We start from the raw sequence: 21,969 nt of genomic DNA on the forward strand, positions 1-21,969 counted from the left end.
AAGGCTGGCATAACGAAAAATAATTTTGGAGTCCTACCAACTGTCCTAATGACGAAATACATAGCTGAAAAAAGAACTTTTATAATCTGATTAAGTACCTCGAGGACAGTCCTTAACCAAGTTAAAGTCCGTCTATAGCTAGCGGGGCCTCATACACACACGCACAACTGACTAATCACATTACGGGAAACGAGCAGTGATTTTCCAATTTGATTCTTTATGATCCTTTCTATTTAACCACTGATTAGCACGATGTACGAAACTGATACTAGTCTAGGACAAATCTTGTGGAAACAAATCCTGTTTTTCTGAATGACAAAGTAGCTTTAGTTGAGAATTTCTTCGTTTCTTTTCCCGTTATGTAATTGGTTTGTTTGTTTAACTGACATTGGAAGAACAGAGGCCTTGTAATATGTAAATGGTGCCACGAATTTTAAAGAGACCATGTTGTTTTATATTTTATAACTAGTTTTGGACCTTCATCACCGTTTTAAGTCATTAAAGCACCTTAAGAAATTTGGAAAATTATTTCATCTGTTTTATTTTTCCCCTAGGTATGTTTTACTGAACATTTTTCTCCCTGTTCTTAAAGTTTATCTAGTGTCGAGCCGTCTGCTCAATGTTACCACACTTTGAGTATTTCCCCAAGAAGTCTACCAGATTAGCAAGTGGTTCAAGCGTCAACGTACGTTCATCGAGTTATGAAGCATGCTGGAAAGGTGCCAAGAGTTGTTAGAGGCGTAGTCGAAAGTTACCATGGCTTCTTGAGTGCTTACCAAATTTCCCAAATGCTTCATATATCTATGAACGCTAACAGCTGACGAACGAAGCAACTCTTCTACAAAATGTTCAAAATAGTACTTCAACTGGTGTTTAAAGGGAAACTTGCCTTTATTACACTTCTACGCGCGCAGAAAGCGTGTATCGTGGAATTATGAAAAACACTCGCGCGATTGAACTTGACGGACTTTTTTTCACAGGGTTAAGTATCACTTTTCTTTACGGACGGAATATTATTGTTTTTGAAGGAAGAAAAAGATTACTATTTTCAAAATAAGGCATTTTTTTTCGTATCGTTAGCATACATTGTCTTGAAGGCCCGTTTTTTTTCTTTTGTTGTTTCTCTGATTCGCTTATGCTCTTGCAAACAGTCTCTCAATGTTTTTCAGCCGCCTGGTAACTCCTTCGCTTGTTCCAGGTACATCAGACACTCTTTCGCTGTCTTAACTCATATTCCTCATTGTTCAGCTCAAAATTCTATTGAAGTGAAATTAAGGGTATTGAAAACGTAAAGAGAGTTAAGATTTTGATCACTTGTGTGAATGAAAGGATTCATCTGCTCTTCTATTCTAAAGAACAGCCTTGGACATTCCAGGAGCGAAGCAAGTGACATTTTTGTCGTGAGTCGTGTACTGAACAACTTTGGAGCCTTCTTTAATGTTCCTCTGGTCTCTGATATTTATGGTTAGCTGAAAAAAAAAAAAGCAAAAGAGATAAACCTTTCTGTTCCTGTCATGAGCCATCTGCAATCCCAGAGGGAGAATTAAACAGTGTACGGCCCATAACCAATTAATCCTCTATGCGGGAAGACAATGGATTGTCTTATTCAGAGACTTAAGAATTTGCCCATCTAGCACCTGCGATCAAGTAAAGATGAAGTAATTCCCATGTTTCCGTGCGTCTGTTCACTAATAGATCACAGATGACGTCAAAACGTGGTAAGTCCAAATAAGTAGCACACGGGACGTAGCTGAGCATTTCACTAATATTTTTACCATATTTTGACATCTCTTGTGATCTATTACTGAACAGAGACACAGCGACATAGAATCTACATCTACAAAAAGATAAATGTTCTAATAAATGACACCATCTTCATCGATCTGTCCTCGAAGAGATTATAGATAAGAAGCAATCAAATTAAGCAAAATTCATCTTATATAATTTTTCACACATGTAGTTTCCATTCCTGTAGTTACTACTCTGAGGACAATTTAAGATGTAACTCTTTGATCCTGATAAGAACATACAACTATTTAAATAGTTCACATGTAAATTTCTCAATCTAGCTAAGAAAGGAAACTTTTTTAACCCTTTAACTCCCAGAAGTGATCAACATGAAACTTCTCCCTATAATATCCCGACATTATCCAGAAAACAGCTAATGAGAATATTCAAACTTATCACTCCCAGGTAGAAGTTGTTATCTTGATCTAACACCAAATTCTCATGACTAATTTACAAGGATAGGTTAAGCAGCAAAGGGGAGAATTAACATTCAGATCTTGGGAGTTATAGGGTTAATTCACATCTCTGTGGCCCTACATGGTTATAATGTGCTTAGTGTAGTGCCCACTCAAGGGGACTATTAATATGCATCACATAACTTTAAGTGTGTTCCTTAGGTTTTATTACCCCACTACTAACCTGTCCATGTACATCTTTACAATAACCACTGCTAAGCCCTTTGACTTGAAACTCTATATCGGTAAGATAGCATAGCTGTTTCCATAGCAACTTGGATTCTTCATCATCAACGTCATTGTCATTATGTACAAGTGTAACCAGGCAACCATCTGACTGAAGGTGAAATATTATTGAAATCTTTATTATAAAAGTAATTGAGATTAATTTTCTTGACACACTACCCTCACTATATCAAGACAGAGTTTACTAGAGATCCTACAGAATTTTACTATAATCTAAGTAGATTGGAGAAGGAGACCAAGGAATTGTAAATATGAGGAGAGGGAGGTCTCATCCCTCACCAAAATAATGCACAAGTCTTAATCAAGTTTCCCAGATACCCTTTGTGTAGTTCATTGGCATGAGCAGACCTAAATCCAAATGGTCTGCGATGTGTCAGAAATCAATTCTTGATGCCGGTTTAGTGTCTTATCTAGAGAGCACCATTATGGGATTGCCACGGTTTGAACAAATACGTCCCTTCAATTACTTGTTCTGGATAATTTAGGCACACTTCAAATTATGTTTCAAAAGAAAAAGAAACAGGGAAATGTAATTTCTTCTTGTACAAAATCTTCTTAAAACAATATTTTGGTTTACATTTCAGATTAAAAGTAAAGCAGGAACCAAAATCCAGGGAATGTAATATACATAAAAGGCTCAATTTCCTAAGGTTCTCAAGTACTAGTTTGAATAAATGCTATGGGGGGGAGGGGGGAGAGGGAAGGTTTGAAAATTGTTAACTGGGACACATTGCTCCCCTTGCTGGAAATCCTAGATCAGACACTGCCAGTTGTTTATTAAGTCCTAAAAAATACATAGTGATCCCAACAAAATTAATGAGATTGATTCATACAAATGATGAGACTGAATATTTTACCAAGCCAGTTTTAGTTGAGTTTGCAATAAGTCATAAAAAGTGTGTTAAACTCTGGAGAGAGGAAAGTTTTCTTCCACTGTCTAATTGATTGGCTAAGCATGAGTTAACCCTTTAACTCCCATGAGTGCCCAAAATGGAATTTCTCCTTGCAATATTAATACAATATCAAGCAGACCACTAAAGAGAGTAAAGAAAAATATCAATTAGGGGATTGGCAGTTGATGATCCAATACTAAATTCTCCAAAACTCACATAAGAATTGTATGGCAGAATGGCAGTATAAAGAATATAGTAGCCCATTTTACAGTTACATGCTTAGATGCCAAGCCTTTGAACAAGAGTGAGGCTAAGGGTGACCTTGTTATTATAAAAAGTTGCTGCTTCTCAAATGTAAATTTTTATTTGTTATCATGCTAACTAGATACTGGCCTCTATCACAACAAGGTAACCTTCAGCCTCATTCCAGATCAAAGGTCTTGAGGTGATATTTTGAGACATTACACACCACAGTTGGAGAGTGACACATCAGAGCAGCACAGTAGTGCATGAAATTGGTGATTTGCTGTAGAGGAACTCCAACGGAGAGTAGAGCTGTTGGATCATCAATCAGCAGCAAACAGGGCTTTGTTTCAGTACCCATAGATGACTTGATTCTGTTGTATAATGGTTGAAGAGTAAATGTTGGGGCTCTAAGAAAACAATTTAAGAATAGCAGCTTTCAACCTCAACAAAACAACATTTCAGAAAGAGGAGTATATATAGATACAGTTGGAACTTCATAGTTAAGTAAACATGTACAGTGGCATGAAGGAAATAAGGTTGTTTCTACCCTTCTTACTAAAAGCATTTTTTCAGGTTTCCTTAGACAGTTTGATCATCTATACTTCTAAAAACAATATGGGAGAATCAGAAAGGAACTGTGAAAGTTTTCCAACTCACATCCCAGCTACAGCAAAAACCCAAACCTTGATATTTGAAATTCAGGAACTTGCCATTCACTCCTATGCATTATGGGTAATCTCATGTTTACAAAATAATACTCCTCAGTCTGACTAATAAATTCAGCACATGTAGAACAGTTTTAACAAAAACAGAATAAAGTTAATTATCTTGTAAACTGCTAAAGAGAACAGACAGGCTTATCAGCTAGAGGAAAACATTCGGATAAAGGGTCAACCTCTTCTGTCTAGTACCTAATTTACATGGAAAAGAATGACAGAAGGTAGGAAGAATTACTAATGGATCTTGGAAGTTTAAGGGTTGACTCACAGTATACATTTTTGTGTTTTACTTCAGTTTAAGGGACTAGGTGCACCTCAACTTAATCCAGTTATGGAAGCATCCTTGAAATTTTTCAACCAAATTTTGAAAAGACTTTATATATTTTTGGAAACCTCTTGCTGTGGAGAAGGAAATCAGACATGCTAAATAATTCAGAATTGCAAAAAGAATTACCTGACATTTTTAAAAGGGTTGTTGTGATCTGCATTTTCATTTCCTACTGTGCTACTATGTGAGTTTTTGAAGGCATCTTGTTGACTTTCATCAGCTAAAGCTTCAGATATACAACTTAAGCCATCGACATATGTCACCTGGCCACTCTCACAGATACTGCTGAGGTTTATACCCTGAATAACAAAGTTTCACATGATAATTACAATATGTTGGGAATTGCTTATTTAGTTGTTTTAACCCTGCTTTAATTCCCAGAAGTGATTAACATGAAACTTCTCCTGATAATATCCATACATTATTCAGCAAACAGGTTATGAAAATATTCAAACTCATTGGGTAAAGGCTGCTCTCTTAATCTAGCACCAAGTTCTCATCAAATGTAAAAGGAAATGTGTAACAGCTAGAAGGGAGAATTTAACCATCAGATCTTGGGAGTTAAAGGGTTAAATCAAATGTTTTCTGGTGAAGGAAGCCAGAAGGGAGAGAGGAGGGGTACCCTCTTTAAGTCCTACAAGTGACCAAGACAGAATTTCTCCTCACAAAATCAATACAATATCAAGCAGAATAGTGATGAGAATAAGGAAAAATATCAATTAGGGGATTATTAGTTGATCCAATGCCAAATTATCTAAACTAACATCAAAAGAATTGAATGGCTGATGGTAAGGAGAATTACTACTAAGATCTTAGGAATGAAAGGATTATGCTACTCTGGGTTTGACTGTCACTTCCTCAGGAGACTTTTAGAAAAAATTGAAATGATAGAGGTATCAATCCTGTTGCTTCTAGTAACATCAAGATAAAAAATATAGACATGTCTAATTCTCACCAATTTCTGTGCAACATTACTGTAATGAGAAAAAGACTGGACCAAGGCAATGAAAAGTACTTTGAAACCTCCTGAAAAAAAACAGAAAGACAAATATACAAAGTTCTAAATTTCAGAAACTATGAACTGCGGTGGAACTCTCTCCCACAGGGAAGTAACATATTAGAAGTAATATAGGCAGGTCTTACTTTCAGGCAGTCACAAGAGATTGAGAGGGGTTCTCTACAACTGACAAAAGAGATCTTTATTTAGAAGTAATATAGGCAGGTATTCCTTATACACAGTTAGGTAAGCTGTAAGACTCAAGAACAAACATTTATCTTTCAAATTATCACTCTCAATCTCTGCGGTATCAATGAGCATTTTTCATTCAACTGAATTTATTCTTGTTTTCTTTCTCATCACTATATTCCCACCAATAGCATAGCTCCATCCTCTGCATAAACCCACACAAAACAGACAATTCCTCCAATTGCTCTTACAAAGGGCTAACACTTGAAACGTCAGCTTTTAAACTCTTTATGGTGGCCAGTTTACGTTATCATCTCAGTTGACAATACTCAATTACTCAGGTCCTACTTTGGTGGCTTTCTAGAAAATAGGAATGCTGGCTGTGATCCTATGATAAATTTACCATTATGATATTACTTTTAAGTATAAGAGGGGTCGCATAACCCTTACACCACCTTCCAATGAAATGTGCTCTTTTTAAGAAGAAGGCAGTATTGTATATATCAAAGTATGGATACATCATTCACAATTGCAGATCAGAAATTGTAGACTTCTGAACTCATGACTCCACCCACCTTTGATGTACAAGGATAAGAAGTGATGAATGAGAAAGCTTCCATCATTTTGACAATCTGTTATCAGCAAAAACTTTCTCTGAAAACCATAAGTTACAAGAATTATGTAAAACATCTGATTCATAGCACTATTATTTGATTAAATTTAATTTTTCTTTATTTTGAATATTATTTTTATATAACGCCATTATCAAAATGATATTATGGGGTCCTCATTAATTTTGCTTTGGGAAGGTGGGGTGGGGAAATATACAGGGTTATTTAATAAATGAACTGTACAAAGCTGCTCCACCACACCACAGGTGTGATATTGAATGGAGTCATTTTATAAACAAAAACAAATTTAAGGGGGGTGCTCATTAGAGATGGGGTGCTTATATTGAAAGGAGGGCACTTACTCAATTTATTATGATAGAATAACAGCCAGCAACAATTTAGCCTGTAATTGATGTTCTCTTGGCAAGATTTTGTGATCTATTGTACTGGGATACAAAATCATTTTCCTTAAAAACTAAAAAATCTTTTGTTATCAGTTAGATTGTATAGGGGGTTCTGAAATAGTACTGAGGAAGGACATACTCCTTCCCATTCCCCTGTTTGCTAATTTTTCTACCTCTGGCTTAGTATTTATTGGCATCCCACTCCCTTTGGTTTGATTTTCTTATCCTTGCACTCCTCGGTAAAATTTTCGCACAGCCCATAACTACATAATGCATTCGGTTCTTGGATAGAGAAAACTATGGCAAAAACAATACATTGCCATTGGGAAAACAGATTTGTTTTACAATAGTATGGGGCTGTGCGGAAATTTTACCCACTCCTCTATTAATTATCTGCTTCAAATCCAAAATGTCGCACGACCATCTACGAACAGTTCTGCGATTACATATGTTAACAGACTTAATACTACCACAGGATTTCTCGATCGAGACCCACGATGTAGTGAAATAACCAACTTTAACCTGAAGATCACCCTTACTTCCGAGGTATCTCTGGATTGTCTTTGAAATTCACTTGAAACATTTTATTTCGAATGTCCTTCAGATTTTCAACTTGAAATCACTAAACAAAAGTTTATAAACTTGAAATTATATAATATTATATCACTGTAAGTCTACATCCCCATGAGGTCGTAGAGGAGCTAATGAATGCGATTTTTCAAACATGGTTTGATGCTACACTGATTTAAAGATTTGATGAAAGTAACCAAGAAGTTACAATCCATAGACCCAACGTTTCGACTCTCCTGCAGTCTAGTGCCCTCATCAGGATGTAGCGAAATAACCAACTTTGTTTGCGATTTTATTGACAACAAAAAATGAACACATCCACAAGAAACTGGGAGAATGATTCCTACATTATACTCGTTGTTTCACTACTTACCTTTGGTGGAGACTTCTCACTGAAATCTGTCAATTTAATTCTCCAAACATGATGAGATTGATGAATTTGGAGTGCCGATGCTATGTCATGTAATACCAAGTTAATTGTCCTTTTTTCAACCGATCAGTCATCGATGCCGCACTGATCATATTTTCGAATCAAAATATTAATGACTGAATGTCATGAAAGTTTTTCTTTCCGGTTAAAAAAATTTTGGCACGACAGAGTTTCACCTCTTAAGGTTTTGAAAAGTATGTGGACTCAAACAGCCGCGATTTTAGTTAAAAGCTGACTTTTCAATCTGCATTTAAAACCTTAAGGCTGACTCAGTGTTATTTCATGTTTTTCATGTTTTTGTTTTTTTTTTTGTGTTCAAGAACACAACATACCAAACTGACTCAGGCAAGGACTCTCCATCCCTTTAATTGGGGACACCTCACCAGTAACTGGGTCAAAACATCTTCCACACACTGTACTCAACAAATTTGTTTGAAATATTTTGCAGATTAGCTCCAGAGACGACACAAGAGACTTTTAAACCAATTTCCTCCCTTCTTCTTCCTTCCAATTGTAAGATCATTTTGTTGGCAGATGTGGATGGAGATGGAATGCGGGAACTTGTAACAGGTCATGCAGATAGAGCTGTGTATATCCACAAGTTGCATGTTGTGAAAGAGCATCATAAGCAGAGTGACGTCTGTGATCAGCCAAGCACAGGTGTGATTCAGAACAGAATATTAAGGGTTTTAGTAACTTAAACAAGCCTATATTCATTGTTAGTAGAGGTGGTTACTTAACTCAAGACAAGGAGTATCAGACCTCCCACATACTTTCCAAGAGGCCTGTGGAAATTTTGAAAATAAAAAATGAAATAAAATCCTATCATAGCACTGTTACTACTACTCTTAAAAATAGTGCTAAAGATGATAATGATAACAATGAAAATTATATTCTTAATTATTCACATTCATAGATAGACTCATAACTTTTGTCAGTCAGTGTGATGTTTATTTCATAGAATTGTAAGGAATTCATTTCAAAGCAACTTCTTTTAAGTTACAAAGTTAACATTGATTTTCATCCAAAGAGGTTTCAGTTCTCAAGCAGAAAAATTAAATTTCTGTTGTATGTTCAACAAAATGTGCACCTCACTGGTGCACTTTGCAAGCTGGCTCATCTCTTAGGGCTCATAAAGCATGCCACAATGCCAGTCAGAGCTTGTTTGCAGATTATAGATATCAGTACAACAGCCTAAGTGCATAATATTCATAAATTTTAGCCTCTTAATCATAAGTCCTTTGAAATGGACATTTTTCCTCAACCCTGATCTACATAAATTGATTATTTTTTTTATATGTCACTTAGTGTATTCTAGAGAAGCATGCTCTTAGTTCTTTGAGGATAACACATACCTGACCTAGGAAAGCTTGCTCCAGTTTTACTAAAAGTTCAGAAGGCAATAACATTTTTTTCCTCTTTTTTTGGCTCTCATCCAATGGACAACAATAGATCTTCAAGATAAGCCAAACCAGTGCTTGAGTCAGTCAATAGGTTAAAACCAATAGTCAATAAGTTCACACTGCCACAATTTCATACCATGAAGAGACAAGAAGTGTTCCTTGGGGATATAGATCCATTCAGTCTCCTTCCCCCCTCCCTCGACCCAGCATTTGTGTGTTTCTGTGACAATTTAAGACTACTTTGAATATACATGACTGGTTGGAGAGAGGCACTATGATGATAAGTTATTTGTCCTAACTGAGATCACAACACAGTGAAATAACATAAGCCTGCCTCAGTAACCCATGCCTAAAGAGTGTATTGACTATATCATCAACAATTTCTGATTTGTTATAGAAAAAGAAGACAGGAAAAAAAAGGTCAAGCCATCAGTGTCTACCAACAGACATGATTTGGATAAAATTACCGAAAACAGCATAGAGACAGCCCAAAAATTGAATGGAAAAGATTTAAAGCAAGAAGGAACAATTGCCAAGTTGTACCATGTAGGAAACAAAGTGTCAGGAGATGCAGTTCAAAAGCGAACCATGTCTTTTAAGGTTGAGGAAGTCCATCACTGGACAATTCCAAGACAGATTGGTTCCCTTGTAGTGTTTGACATGGAGACAACCAGGTACCTTTTGGCCTCATATCCTGGGGGTTCTTATATCATTTTGAATTCATGGAATTTGAGCGAACAACAGAAAGATGGTGACCAGGTAAAAAAGTATTGCTAACTTGGAAATTTTAACTTAGAGTTTGCAACAATTCTCTTTGGTCATCATTTGTGATCAGTTTTTGTCTTTAAGATTCTTTTGATTTCTTTTTTTTTCTTGAAAGTTTTTTGCAGTAAGTTTGGTAACCAGTCAACTCGCCGACGGACCAACTCGCCGACACCAACTCGCCGACGTATAAAATCGAGTAGAGACGTCGGCGAGTTGGTCGTCAATCCAATACAACTTATTAGAAGTTAAACATACAGAGAAGTAAACGATATTTAGTAAAAAAAAAACACTGGCGAACATTGGTGAACATCAAACAGAAGCTTAAACATCGGTGAACATTGGTGAACATCACCAATGACTATAACGAACGAGTTATTGTGCGACAACAACACCGTAAAGACTCATCATGTCAATCGCTCAGATTTTTTAACGAAAACTTGGCTTTCTAGAAAAGATCTTTAGTAAAAAGCATTTCTTTTTATTAGGCAATTACAGAGTAAGGTGTTTGGATTATGGGAGAAATATGAAAATGGTGAAAGAACAGCGGCCCAATTATTGAAATCGATGTCGAGATTAAACGGACCTACAAGAGCAGAGTAATTGCATGATATACATTACTTTCACATGTTCATCTGATCTTTATAATAAATGGAATTTTATCGTTTTTATCGTAAATCAAACGTTCTCGATCATGAATAAATCTTTCTTTAAAGTTAAAAAAAAAACATGTGGTTCCGCGTGGTTGCTATGGTTGTCACACAATAACTCGTTCGCGTCTGAAGCTGTTAGAGTCATTGGTGAGGTTTACTTCGCTTTATTCGCCTTAAGATCCTTATAAATTTTGTTGCAAATAAAAATAATTGCTTTTTACTAAAGATCTTGACTAGAAAGCCAAGTTTCCTTTAAAATCTGACCGATTGTCATGATGAGTCTTTACGGTGTTGTTGTCACACAATAACTCGTTCGCGTCTGAAGCTGTTAGAGTCATTGGTGAGGTTTACTTAGCTTTATTCGCCTTAAGATCCTTATAAATTTTGTTGCAAATAAAAATAATTGCTTTTTACTAAAGATCTTGACTAGAAAGCCAAGTTTCCTTTAAAATCTGACCGATTGTCATGATGAGTCTTTACGGTGTTGTTGTCACACAATAACTCGTTCGCGTCTGAAGCTGTTAGAGTCATTGGTGAGGTTTACTTCGCTTTATTCGCCTTAAGATCCTTATAAATTTTGTTGCAAATAAAAATAATTGCTTTTTACTAAAGATCTTGACTAGAAAGCCAAGTTTCCTTTAAAATCTGACCGATTGTCATGATGAGTCTTTACGGTGTTGTTGTCACACAATAACTCGTTCGCGTCTGAAGCTGTTAGAGTCATTGGTGAGGTTTACTTAGCTTTATTCGCCTTAAGATCCTTATAAATTTTGTTGCAAATAAAAATAATTGCTTTTTACTAAAGATCTTGACTAGAAAGCCAAGTTTCCTTTAAAATCTGACCGATTGTCATGATGAGTCTTTACGGTGTTGTTGTCACACAATAACTCGTTCGCGTCTGAAGCTGTTAGAGTCATTGGTGAGGTTTACTTCGCTTTATTCGCCTTAAGATCCTTATAAATTTTGTTGCAAATAAAAATAATTGCTTTTTACTAAAGATCTTGACTAGAAAGCCAAGTTTCCTTTAAAATCTGACCGATTGTCATGATGAGTCTTTACGGTGTTGTTGTCACACAATAACTCGTTTGCGTCTGAAGCTGTTAGAGTCATTGGTGAGGTTTACTTCGCTTTATTCTTCTTAAGATCCTTATAAACTTTGTTGCAAATGAAAAGAAACGCTTTTTACTAAAGATCATGTCTAGAAAGCCAAGTTTTCGTTGGAAAAAACTGAGCGATTGACATGATGAGTCTTTACGGTGTTGTTGTCACACAATAACTCGTTCGCGTCTGAAGCTGTTAGAGTCGTTGGTGAGGTTTACTTCGCTTTATTCGCCTTAAGATCCTTATAAACTTTGTTGCAAATAAAAAGAAATACTTTTTACCAAAGATCTTGTCTAGAAAGCCAAGTTTTCGTTAAAAAATCTGACCGATTGTCATGATGAGTCTTTACAGTGTTGTTGTCATACAATAACTCGTTCGTGTTTGAAGCTGTTAGAGTCATTGGTGATGTTTACTTTACTTTATTCGCCTTGAGATCCTTATAAACTTCGTTGCAAATAAAAAGAATTGCTTTTTACTAAAGATCTTGACTAGAAAGCCAAGTTTCCTTTAAAATCTGACCGATTGTCATGATGAGTCTTTACGGTGTTGTTGTCACACAATAACTCGTTTGCGTCTTAAGCTGTTAGAGTCGTTGGTGAGGTTTACTTCGCTTTATTCGCCTTAAGATCCTTATAAACTTTGTTGCAAATAAAAAGAAATGCTTTTTACTAAAGATCTCGTCTAGAAAGCCACGTTTTCGTCAAAAAATCTGAGCGATTGACATGATGAGTCTTTACGGTGTTGTTGTCGCACAATAACTCGTTCGCGTCTTAAGCTGTTATAGTCATTGGTGATGTTCACCAATGTTCACCGATGTTTAAGCTTCTGTTTGATGTTCACCAATGTCCAATGTTTTTTTTACTAAATATCGTTTAATTTTCTGTATGTTTAGCTTCTAATAAGTTGTATTGGATTGACGACCAACTCGCCGACGTCTCTACTCGATTTTATACGTCGGCGAGTTGGTGTCGGCGAGTTGGTCCGTCGGCGAGTTGACCGTAAACCGTAAGTTTGAGTAAATATGAAAAGTAGAGTATTTTGAGCTATGTAGTCAAGTAGAGGAAATGCTATTCATTTTTAACAAGATTGGAGCAGAGAACAAATTTTAGTTTTCCCACAAAAAGCTAACTTGAGAACCTGTTGATCATCTAAACCACACACCAGGGCCAGGTTGTTCAAAGCTGGGTGAAGGCAACCCAGGTTAGTGTGAAATCTGATTTCAAAGAAAATTCAGTATGATTATTTTTTTTTTGAATTTGATTATTGGATGCTCTAAAAAGGCTTTTGAGCAAAGCAATAAAAAATTATAATTTAACGTTTGGATAGCACTAAGCCTTCAAATTGCAATTAGCAGTTGCTTTTGAACAACTGGGCTCAGGCTCTTTAATCCTTGAGTAAGTTAATTTGTGCATGCTCATTATGTAGGTGTAGTCCTAGTGACACTGAATCACCAAAAAAAAAAAATTATTTATCACTCTGTCCTCTTCAGTTTTGTGCCAAACATTCTGATCTAAAATCCCTTCTCTACTAGATGTCAAGCTCAGCTTCCAAGTCCACTTTTAGACAATTTCCTCATGTCTGGGGAAGAAGTAAAGACATTCCTTTAAATTTACTCACTCTAAAATGTTGCGATCCTGATGCACCAGCTTCCTGCTTAGAGAAACATTTAGTGCTATGTACTCAAGATGGTCAGGTGACTCTACTTTATGGAAGTAAGCTTCAGTGGTCACTTTGTATCGAGCAAGGCTTCTACAATCTCTTTGCTCTGTCAAAACTCGACATTACTGGTGATGGCAATGAGGAAATAGCTTTATGCTCTTGGGAGGGAGACACTTATATAATTGATCGCCATAAGAATGTGGTACAGTTCAGCTTTGGTGAAAATGTGATGGGTTTCTGTGCAGGGAGTTATGCTTTTTCACCAGGGAAGAACCTTCCTGCATTGGTTTATGTGACATCTTCCAATCGAGTGATCATCTATTGGAATGCATGGCAGTCTTTAATGGTTCCGACTTATCTGAATCCTTTAACTCCTAAGATCTGATTGTTAATTCTCCCCTCCAGGTGCTACACATTTTTTTGTAATTAGTTCTGTGAATTTGGTGTTAGATTAAGATAACAACTTATGCCTCATGTGAAAAGTTTGAGTATTTCCATTATCTGTTTGCTGGATAATGTATGGAAAGAAGTTACATGTTAATCCCTCTGGGAGTTAAAGGGTTAAAGTCAAAATGAACCATTAATCATTGATTATAATCATTATCGTTGTCATTATCACCGTCACTGTCATTATCATTGTTATTATCGTTATCCTTGTCATTATTGTTATCATTGTCATTATCATTATCACTGTCATTGTTGTCGTTGTGGTCATCACCATGATCACTAGTATGTCACTGTCGCTAGCATTGTCATTGTTATGTTATCATCATTATTATTATTATTATCATTCTTTATTTTATCATTATTATCATAGATATTATTATTATTGATAATTACTATTATCATTATTATTATATAATATACATGCATGATATTATATAGTATTATATACATCCTAGACCTCATTGATGTTATTAATTATCAATGAAGTAAGTTTTCTCTTATGCAGGAAACCTCTTTACACGTATTTCTCATGTATTTTCTAACTTAAATTTTACTGGTTGCAGTCTGAACAGAACCTGATGTTTTGCAAAGAATATTTTATTGTAAGAAGACGGTAAAGACCGACGTAAAAAAAACACATGGCGAGACACAATTATTTATTGGCCTACTATAGGTATTTGCAGAATATTATAATTTTGGTATGCTTTGATAAACTTTGTGTTGGTTCTAAGAGCACATAACATTGTAATTATATGTAGAGGAAGGAAGCTTTCTTATGCAGTTTTTACATCATAGCTTAGTATTTTGTCTATTTTGTGTGATATTTAACCAATAAAAGTTATTTATTTGGTTAACTGACTACAACTAACTTGCTGTTTCCATTCCTTTTTTATCACAAAACTTAATGTCGTAAATTTTCGAGGAACAGATTGACTATTCCCTCACTTTTTCGCTCCTTCTATAATTTCTTTTCAGCATTTTCATCATCCTTTATACGCGTTGTCACTTTTGGAATAGCGTTGTGTTTTTATTGTAATGCAGGAACTGTTCTTGTTCTTATTTTTCTGACCAAAATGCAGCTGCAGTAACATGAATACGAATGCTACTCATTACTCAATCCTAGAAACTCCTTTAGAATTTTAGGGGATACCCATGGTTTTCAGGGGGAGAGGAAAAGGGGAAAGTCATCGCCAACAGAGTATTAAGGGGGGTACTGTAGAATAATGACTGTCAATTAACTGCCGATGGGGGGGAGGGAGGGTCATAGAAATCTTAAAGAGCCTTATGGGGGCATTAGGTAAATTTTATCATATGACACAACCAAGTATTTTTCCAGAGGAGATATTAGTGACAACGAGCACTGAAATAAAAAATTTTGACACCCTCTCTACTGCTGAAGGAGCAGGAACGTCGAAACCTAAGTGAAATAGATCAATGTCATTATCCTAACAACAGCGTACCTACCCGTCCCCCAATCCAACATAAACCCAGTGTTATTAGTTGACTGTTGTAGGGTTAGAGGAGGGGGAGGTGCCAGTTGCACTGATACTGACACTAATCCGTTCATGCAGTTCTTGAAATTGTTCTGGCGGCCGTCAAATTAAACTGCGAGTAGTCAGAGTTTTGGTGAAAAAAACATCCTGTTCGGCAGAGTTAACCCTTTTCCCCTTCACTGAAACCATATAAGACCAAGCAAGGCTTGATATAAAATGGATTGGCAAAGGAACTCTTAATTGTTGAGAGTTTAAAGGCTGACGTTTCGAGCGTTAGCCCTTCGTCAGAGCGAATCGCCAAATTACCCTATAGGCCTGTTATACTCTCCCATCGACGCAGCACCACAGTTTCTTTAGAAACTTACTCCCTTTCTTAATTGTTGAATTTTGCCTAATGCGAAAAAGTAAAATGAGCTAGAAAGTCACTTGAGTGTGTGACATGCGTGTTTCGGTTTAGTATTCGTGAGGTACTGCCCAGACATCACGCAATCTCTGAGAAAATTTTTGCATGGTTGTTATTCATTGCGAAACAGCTTTCGCAACGAAAGCTTGATTTGGAAATCGGGGAACAGGTGCATTATTTCACAGGTAATGTCTGCGCTCGACAAGAAGTTTCGAAATTTCCAACTTCCATTTTTTACCTAGCTGTGTCTGCACAAGAAGTAGTCCTTCTAACCGAAATCATTAGAAGGGAATTTTATGAAAAGTGTTATGTTAACGACAAGCCTTGAAGTCAACAAAAAATGACGAACTACCCAAGAAATTAATTTCGCGATTAAACCGTGGAGGAAAATTGATTATAGATTGAAGGGCTGTGCGTTCGATTGAAACGTTAACTAATCAAGGGCTGACTGAAAATACAGTCTATTTGCACCAACACGAACACGAACACGAACACGAACACAAACAACATCGACACGATTTATTGAAAAGGCTTCGAAGGGAATTTCCGCGTACAACTACAGCAGCTTGAACTATTACCGAGGTTGTGAAGTACTTATTAATGTGTGTTTTTGTTCCTTCCTTTCAAGGTCGAGCGCTGCTCAATTCCTTTGAATCCAAAGAGGTACTGTAGTGTGATCTCTATGTCTTACAGTTATGTTAGGCTAATCAAGTAAACTTAGCTCCGATCCAGCTGAGCGGATTGTGCACTTCCAGTTGCATAAACCGTACAACTACAGCACGATGCGATCTTGTTGATTTGCCTCTCAAGTGTGTTGAAACACTCCAACCGAGTCCGCGACAGGCAAATCCTTCCGTACGAGCACACTCGGAGAGCGAAGCTTTTTATGTCGGTACTGTATTTGAGACATTTATGAAAATTTTTGTTATGATTTTGGATAACTAGCCATGTCCATTTCGGAAGTATTCAATGACCTTGACATGAGGGAATTTGGTTGTTCCACACTTCAGGAACAGAGAGTCCACTGGCCGTTATGGTCCACATGGGCAGAAATTTAGGACAGTCAGCGGTTCATGACGCGGGCTCTATTCTGTACAATAGAGGTGCGTCCGACAGCAAAAATTTTTTTTGGGATCACTTTCTGAAGGAAAGCACACTCCGACATCCGTCAGAAGGAGGTCATCTCGGGTAGATTTCCGATTACGAAATCCGAGCTCGCCCGATGTTGTCTTCGTGATGAAGACCCTATTTAGCATATTAGACCCGCAAAACAGAGTAGAAACGAACACGTGCTTCGTTTTCGCTCATGACTTCGTATTAGGCGTAAGATATTGCTTTTTTTTTTCGTTGCTTACCTTTATTACAGACTCCACAAAATTTTTGCGATGCCTCCTTTTCACGGATGGCCGATTACAACTACAACATAGTAACACCTCCACGAAATCTGTCAAAAGGAGGATTTTAAAACACCGGAAATGGAGAGGAAAGATAAATGATACGGTCGATTAACTCCCAGACAATTGAATAGTCCAAACTCGCAAAGGCGGGAAGTTTGTTATCGTGCGAGATATCAAAGTATCTGTTTGCTCACTCAATTCGTATTCAGCGTTCGGCCGTATTCCAATCGATAATTTCGCTTTCTGAACAAAATTTCCAATTCTATGATGACACGTAAATTAACTTGTCAAGAAGTGAGTTCATTGTTTGAGAGAAAGTTGTCTGAAAGGTCAGGTCTGGTGAAGGATGTCAGGTCAGCAGAGTTCATTCTTCGAGAATATGAAACTGCCACCGTCACCAAATTCTGTTGTAGCAAGTCAACTGACAAAGGTTTTGGAAACATAGGTGAGAGGCCAATCTTCTTGTCATATGCGATTGTATTTTTTCCGTCATGTAATATCCTGGGCTTGATGCTTCTTGGTAGACATTTGAATAAAGTAGGGGGATTTGATCTAAAGGCACTTAGGGGGGATGGTGAGCGGTAGATGAGAATTGACTGTAAGAACGATATCTCACTTATTTGACGGGCCCTATGCATGCTCGTAAGTGACAGGTAACTAGGTATCATTATCGATGTCATGATCCTTTTTGACACATCGTCTAAAGGAAGGGTGACAAGTTGAGTATGCTTCTCAAATTTGTAAAAATTTGTTTTGTAACATAGACTTGGCAGCTAAAAAACACAAGGTATTATGGGAGGATAGTCGTCTGCCATTTGATCACGTCCCATTTGTCGTGGTAAATCACAAGGTATACGATTGTCAACATGGTGTAGATGGACATCTACGCGAGAAAAGGAGAAACCAAGCGGTACGTTGAAAGTATTTTGTATTTAAATGATTTTGCAGATTTTTTATTTTGCGTTGATTAATAACTAAAGGTCAAGATCAAGTAGCCTTGAGTTTCCTCCTCCTTGCATAAAGATAAGAGAGTAAATGATCTGAAAAGAGGACTCGATAGGATAGGATATTTCAATGTCCAACATGGAAGAAAGTTTCAGTGGAAACGTGGTGTTATATCGCTGCTTCAAAAGTTTTCATTAACAAGAAGACTTCTTTTTTCCAAAAACATAGGCCGGTGACCACGCCTATCGAAGAAATGGAGATGGTAAGCTTTTACAAGAATCAAGAAACTCAACTGTCACGCTCAAGTGCACATGAGAGAAATCATCAAATTTCCGGAGTACAAGGTAAGTCGGAATAAAGAAATTGCAAAATGTAATTAAAACAAGGAAAACGCCGACCTATAAATGACATCACAAAACATATCAAACTCATGGGGTACAAACAGTCTTAAAATGAATGTAGTGACCACGCCCACTTCAACACCCCACTCAAATCGAGTGTAATTTTCGAATGTTTTACCATCGTGCGGATTCTCTACGGAAAAAGCACTCAATGTACCTCTGAAATATTAAACTATAATATTGTGGCTTTCTATTTCGCTAATTTTCTAACTTGAAGGTAAAGTTTTTCCCTCGTCATTTTTACCTTTTCTCCGAGCGGTTGCGTGAAATTAACAAGGCGTTTTTGATCAAAACACGACCGAGCGAAGGGTCTCGGGCGATATCTCTTTTACGCAGGCACAAATTAAAAATGTACCGCCAGAATAAAAAAGAGGAACAAATTTCCTTTGTTTTGATATGTAAAGTGTCGAACAAAAAGCAGATTTACCCTCGTCAAATGGCGTTTCAAAACAGCTGTATCTTCCTCCTTTTGATTTTTTCCTGTTTTGTAAGCGTGAAAGCAGTAGGAGAGGGATCGGGAAACTCAGAAAGCGCTTCGGGAATTAGTCTGCCATCGTTTACTTACAAGATAAAAAAATTAAGATTTGTGAAGTTTGTTGAAGTACGAAGTCTAAATAAATGCCTTTTTTAAGCTTGTTTGCTGGATTTTTCGTAAATTTTTCGTTTTTTTTGTATCTTTCCTCCGTGGATTCGCCTTTCTAACAAGGGTTTATGTTGAGTATTCATTGCAAAGTCGCTTTGTTTTTTTTCTTTCTTTGGTTTGTGCGCCATTTTGAAAATTCGTAACGGAGAGCATGCGCATTACGTAGGGTTAGTGGTTGAGAACACCTGGAACCGAGAAAAACAAATGTTCGTCGCACTGGGGAAAGAGTTTGATATGGTCAATTTGTGTTCCTCCTTTTGACCTCTAGATCTCGCAAAAGACGGAGTGGCGCTGTAAGAGTCATTCCAAAAAGCTGCGCAACGCCATAGATGCTGGAACGGCAAAAACTGAAAGGTGGATTAACATCCATTTTCCCTCAGTCGATGAACACACCGTGCACCCAACTGGAGAAGTAAGCTCTTACAATTAAATACCCAGTTACCGTCATCACAGTTTTTGTTGCGGGCTACGTAACTGGTCCTTCTCATAGAAATGAGTGGGTCAAAAACCGCATTTAGTCGTGTACGTAAGAATTATTTTTCGATTTTCTTAATCTCATTATTTACTTTTTTTTACGCTTGATTTCTGATTCATTCATTTCTTTGTTAATTTTGAATTTAGGCAGGAGGTCTGTTTCAGCGCATAGATGAGAGGCTCGTGGCAAAAATACAAGAACTCGTATGTGCAGGAGCAAGATCAGAGAAAGAGATACGCCGACATTTAAAGATCTTTGTGCAAAGAGAATTATATCGAGGGAAAAAAGCGCCATTGAAGACCAACAGACGCTTTTATCCCTCCAAAGTTACGATTAGAAGTCACATGTACAAATCCTTAGTCAAAGAAAGGTTCTCGAAAATTGACCAGGAGGATCTTCAGGAAAAGGTGAAGCTTTGGAGGGAGATTTCTCCTGAGGATTATTTTGCGTTCCAGCCCTATGTAACTTACAACGAAGAGGGAGAGGAACGAAATGGGGAAGATGATGATAGCAGTCGTAGCGATGGTGAGGAGGATGATGAAGATATCATATTGAAGACGCCAACAAAAGGGCTCCTATTTGCACACCAGACGAAAGATCAACGACGGCTTTCAGAACGCTATGGAAATGAAATAAGTATGCTAGACGCTACTTATAAGACCACGAACTACAGCCTCCCTCTTTTCTTTGTCGTTGTGAAGACCAACGTCGATTATCAAATTGTAGGCTGTTTCGTCATCCAAAGCGAAACGTCAGATTCCATTTATGAAGCCCTCTCGATAATTAAGTCTTGGAACCCCACCTGGAACCCCTCATATTTTATGGTGGATTTCTCAGAAGAGGAGATGTCTGCAATTGGCAAGTTATTTCCAGGTATTAAGATTCTTTCTTAGAGCAGTGTCACACTGCGAAAATAGATATCTATGGATCTATTATTTTTCAATATGAGAGAGTGACTAAGTGGAAGGCGAGACAGTCTGTAAAGGCGTGATACAAATACCATTACCATGGAGTAAAAAGGAACATTCTCATGGCCTTTTTGTGTCTCAGGTATGTGGAATTGAATACAAAACTTCAAGCGAGTTTTCGACGCTATAACTCTGCCATCCCTTCCTATTTAAGAGAACGACCGCACCACATCATAAAACATTCCATGGACAGGCTATCTCTTGCGGAGTCTATCCCAAGTAGCAATGTCACAGTTATTGACATGGAGAATGGCGAGTTTTTGGTGAAAAGCCAAAGTAGCCTCGAAGAGAAGAAGATGTACAAAGTCATGTTTGGGACCAAGCAGCCAAGCTGTGAGTGCTTTGATTGGGAGAGGCAACGGCCGCCATGCAAACATTTTTTTGCCGTATTCCAGCACGTCCCGTCATGGTCGTTCGATAGACTTCCAAAAGAATATCGAGATTCCCCATTCTTCAGTGTCGATAGAGATGTGCTCTTAGCTGGTGAAAAGGTATTGCTGATGGGAAAGTAGTCGACTCACCTCCATGTGTGCATGACGAGGTTCACGATCTTCAGAAGCAATCGTCGCAGTTTGAAAATATACCTCAATCGACTTTACGACCCCGAACCCATGCTGCAAAATGTCATGAACTATTGGGTCAGATAAAAAGCTGACCTACACTGCAGAGGCGTGGGAAGTTGGTGGGAGTTTACGGCAAGTTCAGGAAAAGCTTGAAGAGTGTCTCTGCCTTCTGCAGAAAACAGCCGCCAAGGAGGACGGTATCATTCTGGAAGCTCCTCTCCTGAAGTCTACTATGAAAAAGAATTCGCGCAGGATGAAAAAAAAGAAAGTAGACTATAAAAGGCTGCCAGTATCTTAGAAGAAAAATCTTTTCACTGGACGTGTAGGGGAAAGAGCGAACAACATGAAAAGGGGGTATAACGTCAGCTTAAACGATATAGAACGCCAGCCTGCCAAACAGCCGAAACTCGCACACATCAAGAATGCCAACTCAAGCGCCGAGGCTCAAGTAAACATAAACCGCAGTGTGAACGTGAATAGCTCTAATGGTTCAAATTCAAATGCCAATCAAACCGTAAAGGCAAGCACCCCTTACACACCAAACACGACCACATGCATCACCAGCACCGCAAACGCAAACACCATCTCCTCCATTAACACAACCTCGAGCACAACCAGCACTGCAAACACATGCATCATCCTTTCAGTAAACGCGACATCGAACACAAACCTGGCCCAGCAAAACAAAAAAGATGATGAAGTAGAATTTGTAAAGAGCTCTCACAGAAGCGCCTCAAAGGCCGGTAAATTCCATCTCTCGGAACAGGACATTAGCACCAT

At 37.5% G+C, this 21,969-nt stretch overlaps 3 protein-coding genes across 4 annotated transcripts; 2 read left to right on the plus strand and 1 right to left on the minus strand.

The window, feature by feature from the left end:
* Positions 1 to 872: 872 nt before the first annotated feature.
* LOC149053280 (elongator complex protein 6-like) lies at positions 873 to 8,236 on the minus strand. Its single transcript, XM_089182718.1, has 8 exons — positions 8,209 to 8,236; positions 7,820 to 7,899; positions 6,437 to 6,515; positions 5,631 to 5,701; positions 4,802 to 4,974; positions 3,852 to 4,035; positions 2,428 to 2,580; positions 873 to 1,469 (listed from the first exon to the last, which is right to left on the minus strand). The coding sequence occupies exons 1-8, from the start codon at positions 8,234 to 8,236 to the stop codon at positions 1,350 to 1,352; spliced, it is 888 nt and encodes a 295-aa protein (XP_089038844.1). The 3' UTR covers positions 873 to 1,349.
* Positions 8,237 to 8,321: 85 nt separating this feature from the next.
* Positions 8,322 to 14,750, plus strand: LOC149053281 (KICSTOR complex protein ITFG2-like). The gene is made up of 3 exons (XM_089188411.1): positions 8,322 to 8,536; positions 9,677 to 10,038; positions 13,327 to 14,750. The coding sequence occupies exons 1-3, from the start codon at positions 8,428 to 8,430 to the stop codon at positions 13,837 to 13,839; spliced, it is 984 nt and encodes a 327-aa protein (XP_089044537.1). The 5' UTR covers positions 8,322 to 8,427; the 3' UTR covers positions 13,840 to 14,750.
* A 3,178-nt stretch (positions 14,751 to 17,928) lies between these two features.
* On the plus strand, positions 17,929 to 20,653 carry LOC149053282 (uncharacterized). 2 transcript variants are annotated; one of them, XM_089206252.1, is made up of 3 exons: positions 17,929 to 18,483; positions 19,452 to 19,595; positions 19,805 to 20,653. In XM_089206252.1, exons 1-3 carry the CDS (start codon positions 18,451 to 18,453, stop codon positions 20,549 to 20,551), a joined length of 924 nt encoding a protein of 307 aa, XP_089062378.1. In that variant the 5' UTR covers positions 17,929 to 18,450; the 3' UTR covers positions 20,552 to 20,653. The 2 variants fall into 2 exon arrangements, with proteins under 2 accessions (XP_089062378.1, XP_089062383.1); XM_089206257.1 differs by lacking the exon at positions 17,929 to 18,483 and having other exon boundaries at positions 19,251 to 19,705.
* Positions 20,654 to 21,969: the final 1,316 nt, after the last annotated feature.

Source organism: Pocillopora damicornis, chromosome 1 (genome assembly GCF_964200805.1).
Source record: "Pocillopora damicornis chromosome 1, jaPocDami1.2, whole genome shotgun sequence".
Lineage (NCBI taxonomy): Eukaryota > Metazoa > Cnidaria > Anthozoa > Scleractinia > Pocilloporidae > Pocillopora > Pocillopora damicornis.

What these genes read in the sequence shown, in the direction of transcription:
- LOC149053280 (XM_089182718.1), bottom strand. Translation starts at nt 8,236, where the DNA reads ATGGAGAGTCCTTGCCTGAGTCAGTTTG. An exon ending in TCCTTGCCTGAGTCAGTTTG is followed by an intron (nt 7,900 to 8,208) that starts GTATGTTGTGTT and finishes TACATGACATAG; the next exon opens with CATCGGCACTCCAAATTCAT. An exon ending in AACCCTTTTAAAAATGTCAG is followed by an intron (nt 4,036 to 4,801) that starts GTAATTCTTTTT and finishes TTGTTTTCTTAG; the next exon opens with AGCCCCAACATTTACTCTTC.
- LOC149053281 (XM_089188411.1), top strand. Translation starts at nt 8,428, where the DNA reads ATGCGGGAACTTGTAACAGGTCATGCAGATAGAGCTGTGTATATCCAC. An exon ending in CTGTGATCAGCCAAGCACAG is followed by an intron (nt 8,537 to 9,676) that starts GTGTGATTCAGA and finishes GATTTGTTATAG; the next exon opens with AAAAAGAAGACAGGAAAAAA. An exon ending in AACAGAAAGATGGTGACCAG is followed by an intron (nt 10,039 to 13,326) that starts GTAAAAAAGTAT and finishes CTTCTCTACTAG; the next exon opens with ATGTCAAGCTCAGCTTCCAA.
- LOC149053282 (XM_089206252.1), top strand. Translation starts at nt 18,451, where the DNA reads ATGAGAGAAATCATCAAATTTCCGGAGTACAAG. An exon ending in TCAAATTTCCGGAGTACAAG is followed by an intron (nt 18,484 to 19,451) that starts GTAAGTCGGAAT and finishes TTTGACCTCTAG; the next exon opens with ATCTCGCAAAAGACGGAGTG. An exon ending in CCGTGCACCCAACTGGAGAA is followed by an intron (nt 19,596 to 19,804) that starts GTAAGCTCTTAC and finishes TTTTGAATTTAG; the next exon opens with GCAGGAGGTCTGTTTCAGCG.